Source organism: Malus domestica, chromosome 12 (assembly GCF_042453785.1).
Source record: "Malus domestica chromosome 12, GDT2T_hap1".
In the NCBI taxonomy this organism is placed as follows: Eukaryota; Viridiplantae; Streptophyta; class Magnoliopsida; order Rosales; family Rosaceae; genus Malus; species Malus domestica.
In genome coordinates this window covers 16,277,948-16,297,933 of record NC_091672.1, presented here as the reverse complement: position 1 = coordinate 16,297,933, position 19,986 = coordinate 16,277,948, and the positions used below count along the sequence as shown (strand labels likewise).

Here is a 19,986-nt window from a genome sequence, read left to right as displayed (position 1 = left end):
AAGTAATACAAGTTGTAATAGGAAAGGATAACTAGAATCAAATCTTATCTAGGATTTACACAATCATACTTAAACTAGGAATGTTTACAACAATTTGATTATTTATTGGTTTAAAATATGTTTTCTTTAACAAGATTTGGATCGGGCCATATTACTTATTAACGGATCAAGTTTGGCTTGGGTCATTTATCCGTTTATTTTAAGAGGTATTACACGACACAACCCGTTAAAATATCAAGTATGACACTAAAACAACACAAACACAAAAAACACGACACGAATATCAGGTCTGTTGGTAACCACTCGTCCTGTCATGGAGTCGGATGTAACCAGTTTCCTAAGAGGTTTTAACCACCTCTTACCAAAACACATACACCAAATATATATAGTTTGATCTCACTCATATTAAGAGTAGAACTCAAACTCATACATTACTAAAAACATATCCATAAAAATCGAAAGCATGAATAAGTTGTATCCAAAAAAAGGACATGAATATGTGTACCTCCACACCAAAACAACCGTTGATGGTATTTTTGCTTCCTGAGTTAATTTTGTAGCTATATTTTTTATTCTCAGTCTACGAAACTTAGATTCCCCTTAATCTAGAGATAATTATAACAAGAATGATTTGCGGACAGAAATATTTTGTTAGAGACAGAGAGATTAATTACATAAATCAAGGAGTTAAAAGAATGAGAGGGACATACTGGCCAGAGGTTTTACAACAGTCATATATATTTATATTGGGTGTAAATTAACCACATTTAGTTACTACAACTTCCAAAATTTCGGTACAAAACAAGTAAATTTACCCACCAAAAATCCAAAAAAAGTAAATTAAAAAAGCACAAAAAGGGACTGGCACATCATGGAGAATTTGTGATTTGGTTTTCCATCTATTGGCAATTGCAACACATTTTGAAATAAAACCCAGGAGAGAAGAGATCTTGGGGGTATAGCAATTTGTGACAATTGCCTCTCAAAACATGTTTGGATCAAAGCAAATCCACCTTGGCTTCATTGCATTCACACTGTTTCTTCTGTGCTGGGATGCATCACCCATTAGAGCTTCCAAATTTTCCAATGAGGGTAATGTCTATATGCTTGCTTTTTTTTCGACATCGTCGTCATCTTATTCATCATCATAAACGTCATTCATTTAGAAAACAATATTCTAAACTGCTTTAATTTATGGGAATCAATGGGGATTGGAATTCGGGCATTGGGAGGGCACAGTGCTCTGGCCTACTAGCCTGACTCACGTTTGGACATCGCAATCTTATTGAGTTTGGATTTTTGGTGCAGAAGATCCCATAGAATTTGTATACACTGAAGGGGACAAGAGAGGACCAGAATATTGGGGAGACCTTAAGGAAGAATGGAGCACATGTAAGGATGGAAAACTACAATCACCTATAGATTTGAGGGATGCCATTGCAGACAAAGTTAACTCAACTTTGGATCATCTTAAAATCCATTACAAGCCTACCCAAGCCTTGATGAAGAACGAAGGTCATGCTATTTCGGTAAGAAAGTGTGAAATCCCGTTTCTGTTTTCTTGTTTTATTCACCGTCCACGGCATGAGTTTTTACTGCTTTTGTTGTAATTTTGACAAAGCAGGTTGTGTGGGAGGGTGATGCCGGAGGAGTCACGATCAACGGCACAGAATACTTGCTCCGGCAATGCCATTGGCACGCGCCCTCCGAGCACACCATCGATGGCAAAACCTATGATGTGGAACTGCACATGGTTCACAAAGACACGAGCAACACTCGTGTAGCTGTGGTTGGATTCCTCTACAAAATCGGCAAACCCAATCCTTTCATCACACAGGTTAAAACTCCCATCATTACGCTGTAAAAACTCGTTTCAGTAAAAGCTAGAAAAGGCGAATATAGGAAGATCAATGGTGGTGTTCCTACTTTTCAGGTGAGAAAGGCGATACGGTCTATGATTAAAAAGCCAACGGAGGTCCACTTGGGAGTGGTCGATCCGAGGAAGATGAAAAAGGCTCAGAAGGGGAAGCAGGATGCGGCAAAGAGGAAGATGAAGAGGATGAGCTCAAAATTTTACAGATACATGGGATCGTTCACAACCCCTCCTTGCACCGAAGGAGTTACTTGGACCATAAACAAACAGGTACAGCCACTTCATCTGCCCTGAAAAATTTTCCCAACTCTTGCGAATTCACATTTTGGTACCCGAAAACGAGAACCAAGCTGATTACAAAGTGTTCGCAGGTTCATACAGTTTCACGATCACAGGTGGCGTTGCTTCAAAAAGCCGTTTACAAGGTGAGTAGCGTGCATGTCTTCGTGAAGTGATTCTTCCAAATAACCAGCCACACCTACTAACTCCTCTTGATTTGTCTGAATGCAGTATGCAGAGATGAATTCAAGACCAGTACAACCTCTAAATGACCGGGAGGTCAAGCTCCACGGCTCATCGTTCAGCAAGTGAGACATTCATAACTAACATCTTGGCAAATTTTATATGTACTACAGAAACTGTGTGTTCAAGTCTATCTCAGAAGGTCTACGTTTGCTTTCAGTTTCTCTCTTCAATAAATCTATATGTACTTCAGAAGTTGCATACCTATTTGTAACTGTATTACATATTTATTTCATGATAGTTACTGAAACGTTGTAGCACTTTCCATTGATGAAGCCTCATACAATGGATTCCCATTTCAAATGCAAAATGCTTTTCCCTACCCATTAGCATACGAAAATTGTCTCAAATATGACCAAATTTCCTGCGACTAAACCTATGGAGAAACTTACTGGCCTAAGAACAGAGGGATTGGTAACAGAGGGACTGGCAATACCAATTTTCCCCCCGTCACAACTAAACGCTGACTTTTTTTATATAATTTGGGAAGTAATACATCATAAGTTTTGATCTAGAGGTTAGTCACCTCATCGTTGCAGTAATCCTTGACGAGCATGATGCTGGCCCTCCTCGTGTTCTCCTTGTATTGTAGGATTTGCACTTGAGGCACTTGTGTCCCACAATGTGAAAATTGACCTCAGATATTTCTCCACAGTCGTTGCAGAGGATCCAAACCTAACCAAAAGTGCAAAATTTAATTACCTAATAGTTGCAGAAGCCACAGAAAGTGATCATCTGGGTATACATACCATCTTATTTAGATACTTTAGAGGCATGAGAGTCCCCGCAACCTGAAAATTGATTTGAAAGAGATCGGTAAACAAGAAAGACAGGTAACTAAGAGGTAGTCATACCACTCATTAAATTGAATCATCGAATCCTAGATTTACCTCCTCATCAAGTTTTTCCCACACACGGGACATATCGCGGAATGATTTTGAGCAAACTGGGCACGAATACCTGCACAGTTCTATACATTTAATATGGCTACAGTTTCTTTACCATTTGTAACAACCTATATCAGATTATCAGCATATATAAATATCTTGAAAACAAAAATGAATTACTGGAAATGCCGCTGCATCTCTTTTACACATTCCAAATGTATAGTGTGTCCACATCGCAAGACAGTAATGTCTTCCCTTGTATCGAAAAGAAACTGCACAAATACTGATGTGAGTTGGCGCACTACAACGCAGAAAACTCAGTATATAATACTTGTAATTTTTAAATTTGTTCAAAACTTTCAGTCCATTTTTTTAACTATTAGAATTTTAACCACTCGAGGGAGCCTCGATATATATCCAAATCTTGAAAAAGAGGCTAAAAGTCATTAGTTTGTTAGAAAGAATGTTAACTTTCCAAATTTCCCTTAATACTTGGACATGGTATCCTCCAAACTTTACCTCAAAGCACACAGGGCAATTATGATGCATTGCTTTTTCCACACAATTGTGTGAATCCTTCAACGCATTTGAGTAACAACATCCTAAAATATAGATAGAGATATCTAAATTAGACTATCTATAGAAGTATGATTAAAGAATGTAAAAATTAAAAACCAAAGGTTAACATCTTACCACATTTGTTACAGTGGAAAAAATTCTCCCCACCTCCAGTTCTGTAAAAACAATTCAAACAGACTTAGACACGTGCAAAGACTTATCGATGAAGAAACTTTTCTGGACAGAAGATAATGAAAGGTAAAACGTATTCATAACAATTTAAGAACATAGCAACAAGAAAACAAACGACAAAATCAAACACAAAAGTGTAGAAAAAAGTCCAACCTGCAGATACCGCATTCATCACAATGATACTGTTTCTTCGAAACCTAGCAAAAAATAAAAACTTGGATTTTTCGATGATGCAAGTGTTTTCAAAACAGGGTTTATAATTATGAGAATATGAACTAAAGAATCTCTCTTTTTTTCAGCAGATTAGAATTCAGGGCTTACGTCATCGTCAAAGAACTTGCATTTGGAGCAAAAATAGTTTCCCATGCAAACCCCACATTGGATACAGAGCTGTTGAACCTGAAAAAGATATCAGAGCTTGAGAATCCATTAACCTCAATCCTTAGATTTCGAAATACAATTATCATTATCGGAATTTTCTAAAAACAAGGCTTACATCTTGTTCTTTGTTGCACAAGGAGCAGATGATCTGAAAGATACAAGGCAAGGCAACCAAAGTAAAACTGGATCAGTAACATTTCCCAATGATTAACAACTTCAAAAGAAAATGGTATGACGAGGGCCGAGGGGAATAACAGGAAAGAGGCATAATATACACCCTATCCATCAAGTTTAGATCTTCTAATGTTAACCCTTTTAACGCTACACGTGATTAGCAAACATAAATGGAAAGCAAATTCACATCCAGCAAAACCCAGATAAAATCAGATCTCCATGGAGAAAAATGCCCAACAATAGTTTCTAATTCTATTCCAATTTCCAAATTCCTTTTCTTCTTAACTATTTTTTTTCTATATAAAGATAAATTTACACCAAGATGAGGGAATAAATTGGTATCAAACTCGACATTGATGTGATTAATGAGGGGGTCTAAAAGCAACTGACCCTTTTCACATCGTGGCGAGGAACGTCATGGCGATCAAGAGGATCAACTTCCAATGAATTCTGCTCCAAATAAACATATTACCACAATCATAAGAGGCCGAATTTCACAACGATCACGAAATCAATAAAAACTCGAAAACCAAAAAAAAAAAAAAAACAGACCTTAGCTTCGTTATGGCAATGCCTGCAATCGAATATCTGATCACAGCAGGGTGCTCTGATCTTACACCTCCGTCTGTAATGCGCGCACCTTCAAAAATACATCATACCAACAACAATTAATCACAAAAATTCAGCTCAAAAATAAATAAAAAATTAAATTAAATTGAATCTTAATGAGAGATACCCGAAATTCCCAGATACCATCTCGGTGAGAGAGTTGACTTTCTGGTGAGAATGGTCGTCGTCAATGGAAACCTGGGGCTCGAATCCGCCGTCCATAAGCTGAAAACAAGGTTACCCAGAAGAGAAAATTGAAGCTTGAAGCGAACTGAAAAATGGCGAGGAGAGAGAGGAAGGCCGAAGGGGAAGGCCTTGCAATTTGGCTTTGCAGAGAGCTCTCAAGTAAAAGGCAAAGATGCTGCGGTGAGCGCCTGATGAGAAAATGAGGTGCGTTTATCAGTTTCTGATATCTTTCTTGTTGGAGTGACGAAACCGATGACGAGGCGACACGGCAGCGTTTCCCGGTGATAATTGCACCTCTTGATATAAAAAAATAAATAAGTTAAAAAATTTAAATAAAATAAAAAATAAAAAAATAAAGATTTTTATCACAAATTATTTTTGAAATTGACTCTCACCATCAAGATAGTTCCTGAAATTAAAAATCAATCAATGTATTGTCTAAAAATAGGTGTCTCAAATCAATGTGATCTTTCCATCACAATTCTGTTAAAAATTCTGTTAAGTGCTGATGTGGCAGATAAATAGGCTCCACAAGATTTACGGGTTTTTACCACAAATGGTCCATGAAATTGACCCACATCATCAAAATGGTCCCTGAAATTGACCTCACCATCTTGAACATGGTCCTTGAAATTGACCACACTATCAAGATGGTGTTTGAAATTGAAAATCGATTAATGTAGTCCTTGAAAATAGGTATCGCAAATCAATATGATCCTTCCGCCACAATTCTGTAAAAAAATTTGTTATGTGCTAATGTGGGTTTAATAATTAATTAAAAGAGTTGTCTAAATACTTTTTTGCAAAATAGAATTTTTTTTTTTTTCTTATAATAAAGCCTACACCAATGAGAGATCTCTTCCATAAATTCTCAAAGGCACAAAGCTTAACCAAGGCCTAAGAGGGGTTGTGGAAATAGTTTTCAACCAACAATAGACGCACCTCAGTTATAACCTCATTATCTCAAGGTAGACATTGTCGTTCTTTGCATCACCAGACCACCAGGAAAGCGTTGAACAATCTCTCCAAGATTAAGATTGTGAGGATATTGATCGCCTAAATGTTAACGGTAATGTCCCAAAAGTCATTGCCAATCGGCCAAGTCGTCACCAAAGGTGATCTCGATCCAAGTTCAATTCGGTGAAGAGTGCCGAAGTGTGTAACAATATGTGTAATGAGAATTTTTTTTTTTTTTTTTTTTTTTTTTAGAGAATAGAGAGCAAAGGAGATAGAGAAATGTGGACAAGGATCGAAGGTGATTGCAAGACTAGATTTTTGGGTTGACAATTTTTTTTATTAACTATTAAATTATTAAAGCCTATTTGTAATTTTTTTTATTTAATTAGACTTGTGTGACCCATTTATGTGTCACATAAGCACATAACAGAATTTTTGATATAATTGTAACAAAAGGATTACATTAATTTGAGACACTTACTTGTGGGACTACATTGAGTAATTTGCAATTTTAGGGACCATTTTGATGTTGCGAGTCAATTTCAAGAACCATTTTGATATCCCGGGTCAATTTCAAGGACCACTTGTGAGAAAATAAAAAGGAATTATGGGGCCCATGCCACTTTCAACACTTAATAGAATTTTTAACAGAATTGTAACGGAAGCACCACATTGATTTGCGACACTTATTTTTCAGGGATTACGTTGTTTTATTTTCAATTTCAAGGACAATCTTGATGGTGAGGGTCAATTTTAGAGACTATTTGTGATAAAAACCTATAAAAAAATTGTGATAATTGCATACATGTGTATTTTTTTATGTAATTAATATTTAGTTTCAATAACGTTTGTAGACTAGTCACTGTTCTAAAAATCCCCGCCTAGACCCCAGGTGGTTGGCCACCACCCCGATTAATGCTTAGACGTTTGAAATTTAAGAAAAGGCTCATATACCTGCTGAGGCACTTGCCTAGACCGCCTAGGCACCCGCCTTGCCCGACCAGACCCACATAGGTTGCGACTTACTTAGACAGAAAATAGATATCTTTCCTTTTGCATTTTTTTTTCCAATAAATTGTAAGAGACTTATTGAATACTTAAATGAATACACATTATATGCATGTTCCCAATGTTTTCATTATGTTCAAATACCTCTTCATATATATATATATATATGTGTGTGTGTGTGTGTCATTCTATTTTGTAGTTTATAATGAAATTATATATATTTTAAGTATAAACAGACACTTATTTACACAAAATATAATATATTTACTTAAATCTGCCTAGTCTGCCTAGGACCCCAGCTCTCTGCCCGACTAGCGTCTAGCGTCTTTTAGAACCTTGAGACCAGTATTTCACACCTCATGTTCTAGGTTCGTTTTATGGCTGGTGAATCACATGATGGCAGCTGAGAAAGACTGAAATACCTTTGTGAGTCTTTCCGGTCTCCAGAAAAGTAGACTATCACGCCGAAATCACCAACTGATCTCTTTTTAAAAAAAGAATAGCATGTTAACCTTACCTTAATCCACTAGTTTCGCTGGATTAGTGAGACGTGCCCTAATTTGAAATTTGTATCGAAGTTTCTCTCTTAAATTTGTGAGTTAGGGAATCAATTTTAGATTCTCTAATCAGGCAACCTTATTGACATTTATCTTCTAAACTTTGAAGTTGGGATGATGAATTCAATGTTACAGAGTCCAAATGGATGGCGGGAACACAATGTGATTTTACAAGGAGAAGACTGAGATATTTGGTTAAGTAGGGGGATGATTTGGATTTTGGAGGGTATTTTGGGTAAAAATTTGAAAATTAATGGGTTTGGATAGGATAGGTTCGTGTAGGGGATTATTGACTGGGGGCGAACGTGGTGGCACACAGACTGTGGATATACCTGTAAACACCACTTTAGAAACTGTGGTCGTTGTTTGACGACGTGTCAGCTAAGTTCTAGCTTTTGGGTTTGGAGATAAGTTATTTATCACGAAAAAATGTTAGGCAAATTATATTTTTAGACCATATTTATATGATATCATATTAGGTTTGGCCTATTTAAGTATGATAAGTTTAGCAATTTAGTACTATGGTTTAGTTGTATTTCTCTTCATTTGTAAGTAAGAGGTCTTAAGTTCGAATCTCGTAAATAGCAAATTCAATACTAAATTATATTGCCTATTGCATGGTTGTCGAACTCCTCTCTTCTCTTAGTGTAAAATATATATCAATGTACTAAAAAGTATAATAAACCCATTTAGATATTTTAGGATTTAGTTACTGAGGTCTCTTCCTTCTCATTTGAAAATATGAATCAAAATATTGAATGTTTTAGTTTTATCTTCTTCCTCTTTTCTCTTTACTTCTCTCTCTTTTCTTCTCTTTCGATTATAGGTTTTAACAATATTTTGTGAATTATGCAACAGTTAATGGTTAAATTCGTTCTTTAAGGCACCATTTGGTACGTGGGACGGGACGAAACGAAGTGGAACGAGGCGTTCCGTCTCACGTTTGGTGCGCCTAAAACGGGTGGAACGCGTTGTTCCACTAGACGAATTTTGGATGAATTTTCGCTCCGCCTCACCCCCCTGGAACGACTCATTCCACATCTGTGGAACACAAAATTATAACCTCTCTGTCTCCTTCTTCTTCCTCCTTGTTTCCATCCGAGGGCATCTTTGCTCCCTTTCCATTATGTCCCGTCCCGTCCCGTCTTGTCTGCATACTAAACAATACCTAAGTCTCTCTAGCCTTTAACTGAAAGAGCAAACCCAATGACAAAATCGAAGTTGGGCCTTTGGAAACTATGTATTCTTGTAGTCGGTGGAAAACCATGACCAAACCCATTTATCCTGTAGAACCTCCACTTTGTTCGGGCCAGATTTTTCAGCCCACGTCTAAGCCAATTGCAAATTGGAAACAAAATCAATAGTTTGAAAGAATTGGTAGCAAAATCATGGGGGTAGATAAGTGCGGACTTGTTAAAATTTTCTTAGAACTTTTAATCATGTCAAAGAAAAAAGGTATCGCACAGCGAAGTGAGGTATAATAGTTATTGATTGCCATATATTTTGTTATGCTTACCTTAGAGCATGTCCAAAAGAGATGTCAAAAAGTCTACATTACCAATAACAGTAAAAAAAGACATCACTCGTGTTTTCCAACCGAAATGCCAATTCCTATATGGCATGACATGAAATTGCAGCAGAGGAAGTTTAATAAATGCTTTTTATATGTCCCACATAAGCCTTCAAATTTAAATTTTATGTTTAAAATTTGAAATCTCTTTTGGAGATGGTCTTTGTTGATGCACAAAACCGGAGGAGTCTTGGAACAACGTAAATCCGACCGTGAATCTGCAAGAAAGTAAATAACACAAGATGTATCGTGGTTTACCCCAATGTTTGGGCTACGTCCACACTGATATTGTATTTCTCTGAGATGTTGAAGAGGGAGAGAGCCTCTGTAATGTGAGAGTGAGGGTTCTCTCCCAGGGCCTAAGAATTAGTCTCCCTCAATAAGGAGAGTGAGGAGTCTTTTTATAGAATAAGAGCTTCTCACTTATTACATATTTTCCCCTTCATTTATTACATAATTACATTTGAGTCCCCCGAGTATTTATACGAGCTTTAAATACGGAGGCCCTAAGTATGGTACAAACAGTAGTCCCCCAAGTCTTCAGTCAAGATAGTCTTTTAGCTGGAGACTTGAAATTCAATCCATGTGTGGGCTGAAGTAACTAGATGTCGTCTAGGACTGATACTCGATATGAGGCGGTGCTCAATCTGAAATGATGCTCAACTAGAAATAGCGTATGTTGCAAGGCTGCTCGGCTTGTGGCTTATGTTGCCTTGGTTGGCTCGGCTTGTGGCGTTGAAGGTAAGGGAGTCCCTTTTATAGAATAAGGGCTCGCTTCTCAATACATAAATGATGGGCTAGAGTTGATGCTCGCGGCGAGACAGTTGCTCAGTAGGCGGCGATGCTCTCTAATGAAGGCGAGGGAGTCCCTTTTATAGAATAAGGGCCCACTCCTCAATACATAAGTGATGGGTTAGGAGTGATGCTCGCGGCGAGGCGGTTGCTTAGTAGACGACGATGCTCTCTAATGATGGTGAGGGAGTCCCTTTTATAGAATAAGGGCTCGCTCCTCAATACATAAGTGATGGGTTAGGAGTGATATTCGCGGCGAGACGGTTGGTTAGCTGGCGACGATGCTCTCTAATAAAGGTGAGGGAGTCCTTTTTATAAAATAAGGGCTCGCTCCTCAGCACATGAATAATGGGTGCTCTCTAATGAAAGTGAGGGAGTCCCTTTTATAGAAAAAGGGATTGTTCCTCAGTACATAAATAATGGGCTAAGTCCCCCAAGTATTTTTCATGAGGCCCAGTTGAAGCCCAATATATGGTACATAATGTAGTCCCCCAAGTCTTCAGTCAATAGAGTATGTTGGCTGGAGACTTCAAATTGAATCCATGTATGAGCCGAAGTGGTGGTTGTTCGGATGCGGTATTTGTATACCCTACACTGAAGCTCTATAGATGAAGCTTTGCAAGTGAAGCTTTTGAAGCTGGAGCTTTGTAAATAAAGTTTTTGAAGTTTGAGCTCTTGAAGCTGAAGCTCTGTAAATGAAGCTTTCGAAACTGATTGATATGAGTGATGATCATGAATGTTTATATTGATTGAGTGATGCTCATGGATGTGAACATGAGTGATGCTCATGAATGTTGACATGAATGATGGTCATGAATGTTTATGTATGATTGTCATGAGTGATGATCATGAATGTTTATGTATGAATGACATGAGTGATGCTCATGTATAATTTTGGAGTACGGGACGTACTTTTGATCACCTAGTGGGTGATAATAGCGGAAGCTGCTAAATAATTTTGGAGTACTGGGCGTACTTTTGATCACCTGGTTGGTGATAATAGCGGTAGGCTGCCGAATAATTTTGGAGTATTGAGCGTACTTTTGATCACCTGGTTGGTGATAATAGCGGCAGGTTGCAGAATAATTTTGGAGTACTGGGCGTACTTTTGATCACCTAGTTAGTGATAAGAGTGGCAGGTTGCCGAATAATTTTGGAGTACTGGGCGTACTTTTGATCACCTGGTTGGTGATAATAACGAGCCTGACTTTTTTGGCCATATAGGCCTTCGCCCTCCACATAACACTCCAACCTATTACTGGGCTTGCCCTTTTTTTTTTTATTACCCTCTGATGGGGTTATACAGATGTCTTCGAAAGATAAGAAAAATAAATTACATCATTCAGAAATAAATCCGACCCTATGCTCAATGGGTCACGCCCATAATGCCATCACCACCGCAATTATGTTTGTTTTTTTTTATTTTCTTTTGCTTTCTGCTTTTGCTTTTGTTTTTTTGCTTTGCTTTTGTTTTTCTGCTTTGCTTTTGCTTTTCCACCGCACTCTCTCTGTCTCTTCACCTGGCAAACAAAAGGAATCATGATAGAATAACAATAATAGGAAGCTTATCTTTTGCTTTTCTTGATCTCCCCACTCCTTCTCTATCCACCCAAGGCCATCTTTTGCTTTCTCAGAAAATATTTCACATGGCTACCACCCTGTAAAGAAAATGCAGGGGATGGGTCATTGAGCTCTCTGAATTATTGCTTATTGTCCCAATATTCTGCCGTTGACGGAGGGGAAGTCATGCTTGTTGTTGAGCACGTGCGTAACAACCGCCACCGTCGGGTTGTTCATCACAAGACCGCCATCCACGGTCGAGCACGAAGTCATTTCGTCCATGGATCTCAGGCTGAACGGCTTGAACAAGCCCAGAGTCGATGACGTGGCCACAGACGGCAAAGTAACTTGATTTAATCCCATTGTCTTTCTGCTTAACTCGACATGTAAATGGAAACTCAGTCTCCCAACTCCGTTGCACATGCACAAGATACAGCTTTAGCTCGTACTCACATGACTTGTTGCTCGCAAAGTGCAGCAACGTCGAACCTCCAAACCTGACAGAGAAAACAACAATCCAGATCTCAGTGAAAACCCTGATGATAATGTCGTGGTTGTAGGGAAAGTTGAGCTGCAAAAAACAGTTAAGAAGCTCCCGAAGATCGTCTTTAGAGTATATCTCGTTCTCCAGTATCATATGTAGCATCGAGTGTCGAAGGGAACGGAGAAGTCGGGTCGGGTCGGTGTAATTGTTTGACCCGAAATAAACGCTCATGGTCTTGCCCTGAGCGAGAAAGACCCCCTCGTAGTAAGACGATAAGCCGTTGGCGTAGTCTTCGGTGGTGTTTCTCTCTGCAACTCGTCGGAGTCCTGCAGTGGACTTTTCTTTTGCTATTGATTGGGACAACGATGGAAAACTCGTCGGAAATTCCAGGCGCGACTGAGTTCGTGGTTCTCCAGTTTTGGGTCTGAGTTTACGAACACAAAAGTCACGACCGTGTTGTGTTCGAGAAGCAGATTGAGAAGGTGGTAGGTTTGGAGGCTCGAGGGCGACGGAGAGAATTGTAATAAGGCGGTCGGAAAGCTCAGTGTCGACCACTTGTTCGACAAATTTACGCAGAGACTTGGTGTTGAACTCGTGGTTGGAGACTTGGCGCTGGAATTTCCAGTCATCTCCATCGGTGTTGAAAATGCCGTCGCTGAAGAGGTCAGTTCGAATCCAGGTGCTCTTTGTCCTTTTTGGTAGTTGGGGAAGTTGGTCTTCAGGATGTGCTGGACACCGGTGGGATTGGCGGTGATGAATCTGTGGTGCATGAGGCAGGTGAATGGCGGTTCGCAGTTGAAGCCCAAGCGGTCAACATTGGAGGAGTTAGTGGTGTAGCTGAAGAGAAGCTTGGGGTCAGAGGAGAGAGAGCCTTAGCATACTATTTATCATTGCTGCATATTCTAGAGAGAGAAAGCTTAGTTTAAAGAGAGAGCTTTTCTAAATTTGGAGTTTTTAGAAAGAGAAAGTAAAAGGGAGGGACAAACGGCTTTGTCTTTATGGGGGTTTTCTGGAAAAGCCCAAGGAGGGAGGTTCTGGGTTTCTGCATATTCTCGGTGGAGTATGGTGAGGTCTCACGGTGGTGAAATGAAAAATTAAGAGAGAACCGACATAGTTTTTTGTGTCGATTCCTACAGACGGCGCCAAATGTTGATGCACAAAACTGGAGGGGTCTTGGAACAACGTAAATCCGACCGTGAATATGCAAGAAAGTAAATAACACAAGATGTATCGTGGTTCACCCCCAATGTTTAGGCTACATCCACAATGATATTGTATTTCTCTGAGATGTTGAAGATGGAGAGAGCCTTTATAATGTGAGAGTGGGGCTTCTTTCCCCAGGGCCTAAGAATTGGCCTCCCTCAATGAGGAAAATGATGAGTCCTTTTATAGAATAAGGGCTCCTCACTTATTACATATTTGCCCCTTCATTTATTACATAATTACATTTAAGTCCCTCGAGTATTTATACGAGGTCTAAATACGGAGGCCTTAAGTATGGTACAAACAGTCTTAGTCGTCTAATAGTCTAAACCAAAGATTGGCCCTTGAGTGCAAAGGTAAAAGAGAGCTTGACTGCAAGACCCACTATTCGAGAGGGACGAAGGTTGGCCTTAGTGATCCGGCGGTGCCGAGTGGAAGGGGCGTCACTCAACAAATAAAAGTTACTCTAAGGATAACAGACTGATCTTCCCCAAGAGCTCTCATCAATGAGAAGGTTTGACACCTCGTAGATAGCAATTCAGTAATTCTTACAGAAAAGATGTTTTCTTAAGAAGATGAATGAACGCATAGTGGGAGGACTAGTCCGAGGTTGAAAGTGCAAGAGGACGGAGCCATGCCCCAATTTTCGGACCCAAGCCTCAAGTCTCAAACTCGGACTCGAGCTTGCCCTCGAAACCTAAAACTTGAACTATGTACATGTATAGTTTAATTTAATACTTGACTAAGCTTTGTTGATCATATATGCCTAAACTTTAACAGAACGAAAATAAACCATGACCCAAACATATCTAAGAGCTGTAAGACATATTCTGAAATGACAACAACAAGACATTAGAATCACGAATATAATGAATTGAATCAATATAAAATATAGATGAATTAATTATATTGAACTTATATGTAGAATACGGAAGACATGGCTCTTCTAGATGACAAAGGAATTGGCGTATGCCTACGAATGTCTTCTACTCTCTCCAAACTATATGTTCTTGCTATAAATAGGGTTTTACACATAATAGATTATTGTGAGAGCAAGGACAATCCTTATATAGTTGCTAAGATATCTCTCAATTAAGCCTATTATTAAATAAGAAATACCATAATCACAATTATATATTTTATATCCCGCCATATTAAGTCTTACCAAATATGGACTACGTAATTGGTTAATCAGAGTTAATACTCTATTATTCTAACCATATTAGGGCTGCAAGATCACTCGAATCAAGTGATGTAATTAATTGACAAAGTTATAGATGCTCACAATAATTCTTACAAGAACATCAAATTTGGTCGTTTGGAGAAACCCGTTGGAAGGAATTTTAGCAATACTGCATCCGCAAGTTTTTGCGTTGTGTATTTCACTAACGTCGATAACTTGTAGAAATTCTTGATTATGAAGATGTGAAAATTTTATTAGATGTCGGAAAATCAATCAACTTTGAAAGGACTATAAAGAGTTGAGTTATTCATTTTATTGTCAACATCAACGTGGTTTACAGTTTAGTAAGAAGAGAATTAATAAGGGAAGTGTTATTGGCACTCCAAAAATCTCATTCTATACTCTTCACAAATGTATTTTTCTTTCTAAATATAGAAAGTTTGGAGTGTAGAATGAAATTTTAGGGTACCAATAACAATTCTCATTAATAATATACATTGTTGATGCACAAAATCAGTGAGGACTTTGGTACAACAGAAAGTGTCAAGTTAGTGAAATTCGCTAGATTGCTCCGGTCACTAGTGTGGATAAGTATGTAAATGGATAGAGACAGGGAAACAAACACAAGATGTATGTGGTTCACCTAGATTGGCTACGTCCACGGAGTAGAGGAGTTCTCATTAATTGTGAAGGGTTTACACAAGTACATAGGTTCAAGCTCTCCTTTAGTGAGTACTAGTGAATGATTTGGTACAAATGACATTAGAAAATATTGTGGGAGAATGATCTCCTTTTATAGAAGAGAATTTCTAGCTTTATTCTGACATTGACACGTGTCGTGTTGTGATTGACTTCTGATGTTGACACGTGTCGCGCTATGATTGGCTTCTGATGTCGACACGTGTCGCACTGTGATTGCCTTTCTAGTTGGAGGGAAACTCTTCTGGGTCCTTGACGGTATAACGTTGACAGGTGCTCAGTAGTTTTGGGATTGGTTAAGTATGGTATAAACAGTGCTCCCCTAAGTTCCCGAGTGAGGAAAGCTCATCGGTTGGGGACTTGCAAAATCCAAGCCGCTGAATAATCATGAAACTTTTAAGTACCGAAGTGTGGTATCGTTTTCACTTGCCTTATCTGTCTCATAGGTAGATGTGGCATCTTCTTTGGAAGTATTTTTTTCCTCTATCCAGGGGTGGTATCTTTAACCGGTGGAGATGCACAAGGTAATGTATCAATTTCACTTGAAGCTTACTTGTAGTTTTAGGCTTAGTCAAGCGCGATACAAACCATGTAGTAGGAGTCCCCCAAGTCGCCGAGCTATGAGATCTGCCGAAAGAGGTGACATACAAGGTAAGCAATCAAAGCTCCCAGCAATCAGTCCTAGATCAGAAGTTTAATTTCAAGTTCCGACTAATTGTTCTTATTCTCCCTATCTTGCAGGCAGCAAGAAGAATAAAGAGAAGAAAAAAGAGAAGAGCTGATATGAGATACTTTTTCTTTTAAAGAAGTAACTTTCCACATGCTTATTCTTAAACTGGGCTGGAGGGTTTTCTGGTTTCCTTCAGAGTATAAGGCCGACTCAAGAATTTGAGGGTCAAAACAAGTCCATCAAATCAAAAGTGCGTTCGACCTTGATGATATGGGATACTTTTGCTGTTGACAAAGTAATAGATGAATCGGCACGTGTTCTGTTGCGCTTGTCTTCACATGCTTCCTTGTATCATTCTCACTTGCCCAATTTGTTTCTCAAGTAGATGTGGTATCTTTTCTGGAAGCATAAGATGTTGAAGATGAGTACTCAAGAGCAATGCCCGGTAAGTAATCAAGCAAGGAGTTTCAGGCAGTCAGTTTCTGACTGGAAACTTGATTCCAGGCGCTGACTGATTGCTCTCTTTCTCCTTGTCTTGCAAGTAAAAACAAAGGCAAAGGAAAAGACAGGGAAAAACATGATATGGGATACTCTTGCTTTTAACGATGATGATATGAGATACTCTTGTTCTGGTGTGGCTTGTTTGCAGAGGTATTATCGGGAGGAAAAGAAGCTGAGTATTTCGAGAGACTCTGTTGAGAGTGCCTTCTCAGATGTGAAGAAAAGTTGAGCATTTTTTTTATTTGCGGGTTTGCTTGGCTGTGGAGGATGAAGGTCGACATATATAGAAATTGTCCTAACAGCGAGTAGTAACGTTGTTCTTTACTCTTCTCGGTCATAGCAATATAGAGGGAGCTGCAAGATTCACATGTTTTAACTCTGTCAGAGCACTTTGAAAAAGTGGTCTATGGTATCTAGAAAGCTGATGTTGCGTGGGAAAATTATAGACAAGCTTTATCATGTTGGGGATCTAACTCTCGAAGTTCAGAAAGCGGTGCCTCTTCGATTTTTTAACAAACAATCATGTCGGGGATCTGGCTCTCGAGATTTGGAGAACGGTGTCTCTTCAATTTTTTAGAAAGCAATCCTATTGGGAGTCTGGCTTTCGAGATTCAGATAATGGTGCCTCTTCAATTTTTGAGAAAGCAATCATGTTGGGAGTCTGGCTTTCGAGATTCGGAGAGTGGTGCCTCTTGAATTTTTTAGAAAGCAATTATGTTAGGAGTTTGGCTTTCAAGATTCGGAGAGCAGTGCCTCTTCGATTTATAAGAAAGCAATCATGTTGGAAGTCTGGCTTTCAAGATTCGGAGAGCGGTGCCTTTCAATTTTTGAGAAAACAATCCTAGTAGGAGTCTGGTTCTTGAGATTCGGAGAGTGGTGCCTCTTCGATTTTTGAGAAAGCAATCCTGGTGGGAGTCTGGCTCTTGAAATTCGAAGAACGGTGCCTCTTCGATTTTTGAGAAAGCAATCCTGGTGGGAGTCTAGCTCTCGAGATTCGGAGAGCGGTGCCTCTTCGATTTTTGAGAAAGCAATCCTGGTGGGAGTTTAGCTCTCGAGATTCAGAGAGGGATGCCTCTTCGATTTTTGAGCAAGTAATCATGTTGGGAGTGTTTTCTCGATGTGAGTAAAGGTTGGGCATTTTTACCAGTATGCCTTGCCACAGAGTACGGAGGTTGACACACATAGGGACTTTCCAGTTATCAAGCAGTGGTGCTGTTCCTTTACCATTGTGGGTAATGGTAGGGTAGTTGGACCTTCAAAATTTATGTGTCTAAACTTTGTCAGGGATCTTTGGCAAAGTTATCTGTGGTACCCAATGAGCTAATGTTGTGTGTGGGGATTGTCGACATATTTTACTGAGGAAAATCTGCTTCTCGAAATCTAGAGAGTGGTGCCTCTTTGATTTTTGAACAAACGACCCTACTGCCCTTTCTTTTATAGGGGCATCAATTGTGTGCAAAAAGTACGTTCAGAGAGTTATTGCTTGCAGGAATTTTCCCCTTATTTTCGTACTTCAGGGATTTATTGGACTCATTTCTCGCTTCATCATTTCTGAAAATGTCTGGCCCATCCGACCATCCTTCTTATCCCTTACTGGTCCTCTTACCGTTGGGGACTCTGTGATGAAGAATGATATGACCGCTGCGGTAGTGGCCAAGAACCTTCTCACTCCCAAAGATAACAGACTACTTTCCAAACGGTTTGAGGAGTTGGCTATTAAGGATTCTCTGTCTCTCAATGTTCAGTGTGCAGGTTCTGTGTCTAATATGGCCCAACGCCTGTTTGCTCAAACCTTCCAAGTTGAATCATTGGCAGCATAAGTGATAAGTCTCAAACAGGATATTAGAGGGCTCAAACATGAGAATAAATCGTTGTACAGACTCGCACATGACTATGCTACTAACATGAAGAGAAAGCTTGACCAACTGCAGGAATCTGATGGTCAAATTTTACTTGATCATCAGAGGTTTATGGGTTTGTTCCAAAGGCATTTATTGTCTTCGTCTTCTGGGGTTATACAGTGTAATGAAGCTCCAAATGATCAACCTCTAGTGCCTCTTCCTTCTGGGGTTTTGCCCAGTACTGAGGCTCCAAATGATCACCCTTCGGTGCCTTTTCTTTCTAGGGCTCTGCCGACTGCTGAGACTTCTCCTAAGCAACCTTTGTGAAGGCTCCCTCTTGTTTGTTTATTTTGATTCATGTATATGCACATATTTGTAACTTATTGAAGGTATCAATAAATAAGCTTTGCTTCATTTCAACGTATTGTGCTAAATACACCAAAGCCTTCTTCACTAAATTCTTTGATTTTTTTTTTGTTGAAGCTTATATGTTGAAGCTTTGTGAGTGAAGCATGTAGGTTGAGGTAATGCTCCCTTAATTTCCCGAGTGAAGAAAACTTCTCGGTTTGAGACTTGAAAAATCCAAGTCACTGAGTGGTCATGAGACTTCGGAGTATCAAGATGCAGTAGCATATGGTATGAGTCCCCCAAGTCTCCGGTCGAAGGAGTTGACGAATGAGGTGTCTTGCTAGTAGCCAATTTTCTAGAGTAACAAGACTTCGCCATTTTCCTTTCTAAGTGGTAGCCCAAAACTCCTCCTTCATATATATTTGTTATGAAAGTTGTTAGGCCCAAAGAAGATGAGGCTTAGGCCTTTTTTTTCGAATTTCTGAAGAAAAAAAAATTTCGAATTTTAGATTTTTTTTTTTTTTAATTTTTGAATTTTCGAATTTTCGAATTTTCGAATTTTCGAAAATATATATATTTAAGCTTTGTAAGTGAAGCTTTAAGATTGAAGCTTTGTTGGGTACCATGAATTGATTTTGCTTCACACTATTTTGATCAAGAGTGTGTGAAGCTTTTGTAGGTGAAGCTTTTGGGTTGAAGCTTTGTAGGTGAAGCTTTTGTAAGTGAAGCTTTTATAGGTGAAGCTTTTATAGGTAAAGCTTTTGTGTTGAAGCTTTGTAGGTGAAGCTTTGTAAGTGAAGCTTTGGAGTTGAAGCTTTGTACATGAAGCTTTTGTAGGTGAACCTTTTGTGTTGAAGATTTGTAGGTGAAGCTTTTGTGTTGAAGGTTTAGAGTTAAAGCTTTTGTAGGTGAAACTTTGGAGTTGAAACTTTTGTAGGTGAAGCTTTGGAGTTGGTGAAGCTTTGGAGGTGAAGCTTTGGAGTTAAAGCTTTGTAGTTGAAGCTTTTGTTGGCACCATAAATTGGTTTTGCTTCACACTGTCTTGATCAAGAGTTTGTGAAGCTTTTTGAGAATTGTAGTTGCCCTCCATTGATGAAGCTTTTGTTGGCACCATAAATTGATTTTGCTTCACACTGTCTTAATCAAGAATGTGTGAAACTTTTGAGAATTGTGGTTGAACTCCTTTGATGAAGCTTTTGTTGGCACCATAAATTGGTTTTACTTCACACTA

General features: G+C 39.0%; 2 protein-coding genes across 3 annotated transcripts; one reads left to right on the top strand and one right to left on the bottom strand.

Annotated features, from left to right (window-relative positions):
* The first annotated feature begins 729 nt into the window (after positions 1 to 729).
* On the top strand, positions 730 to 2,662 carry LOC103430395 (alpha carbonic anhydrase 7-like). Of its 2 annotated transcripts, none has more exons than XM_029090764.2 (6): positions 730 to 1,092; positions 1,312 to 1,529; positions 1,625 to 1,837; positions 1,934 to 2,143; positions 2,245 to 2,298; positions 2,384 to 2,662. In XM_029090764.2, exons 1-6 carry the CDS (start codon positions 990 to 992, stop codon positions 2,462 to 2,464), a joined length of 879 nt encoding a protein of 292 aa, XP_028946597.1. In that variant the 5' UTR covers positions 730 to 989; the 3' UTR covers positions 2,465 to 2,662. The 2 variants fall into 2 exon arrangements, with proteins under 2 accessions (XP_028946597.1, XP_028946596.1); XM_029090763.2 differs by having other exon boundaries at positions 1,309 to 1,529.
* On the bottom strand, positions 2,637 to 5,662 carry LOC103430394 (E3 ubiquitin-protein ligase RZFP34-like). The gene is made up of 12 exons (XM_029090765.2): positions 5,324 to 5,662; positions 5,140 to 5,227; positions 4,978 to 5,037; positions 4,529 to 4,561; positions 4,354 to 4,431; positions 4,186 to 4,229; positions 3,976 to 4,016; positions 3,802 to 3,884; positions 3,463 to 3,554; positions 3,286 to 3,355; positions 3,145 to 3,186; positions 2,637 to 3,070 (listed from the first exon to the last, which is right to left on the bottom strand). Exons 1-12 carry the CDS (start codon positions 5,416 to 5,418, stop codon positions 2,918 to 2,920), a joined length of 879 nt encoding a protein of 292 aa, XP_028946598.1. The 5' UTR covers positions 5,419 to 5,662; the 3' UTR covers positions 2,637 to 2,917.
* Positions 5,663 to 19,986: the final 14,324 nt, after the last annotated feature.

Excerpts from the sequence above, each read along its gene's own strand:
- LOC103430395 (XM_029090763.2), top strand. The coding sequence starts at position 990 with ATGTTTGGATCAAAGCAAATCCACCTTGGCTTCATTGCATTCACACTG. Across the intron at positions 1,838-1,933 it reads CCAATCCTTTCATCACACAG|GTGAGAAAGGCGATACGGTC; the intron begins GTTAAAACTCCC and ends CCTACTTTTCAG. Across the intron at positions 2,299-2,383 it reads TTCAAAAAGCCGTTTACAAG|TATGCAGAGATGAATTCAAG; the intron begins GTGAGTAGCGTG and ends GTCTGAATGCAG.
- LOC103430394 (XM_029090765.2), bottom strand. The coding sequence starts at position 5,418 with ATGGACGGCGGATTCGAGCCCCAGGTTTCCATTGACGACGACCATTCT. Across the intron at positions 5,228-5,323 it reads ATGGTATCTGGGAATTTCGG|GTGCGCGCATTACAGACGGA; the intron begins GTATCTCTCATT and ends GTATTTTTGAAG. Across the intron at positions 5,038-5,139 it reads ATTGCCATAACGAAGCTAAG|AATTCATTGGAAGTTGATCC; the intron begins GTCTGTTTTTTT and ends TATTTGGAGCAG.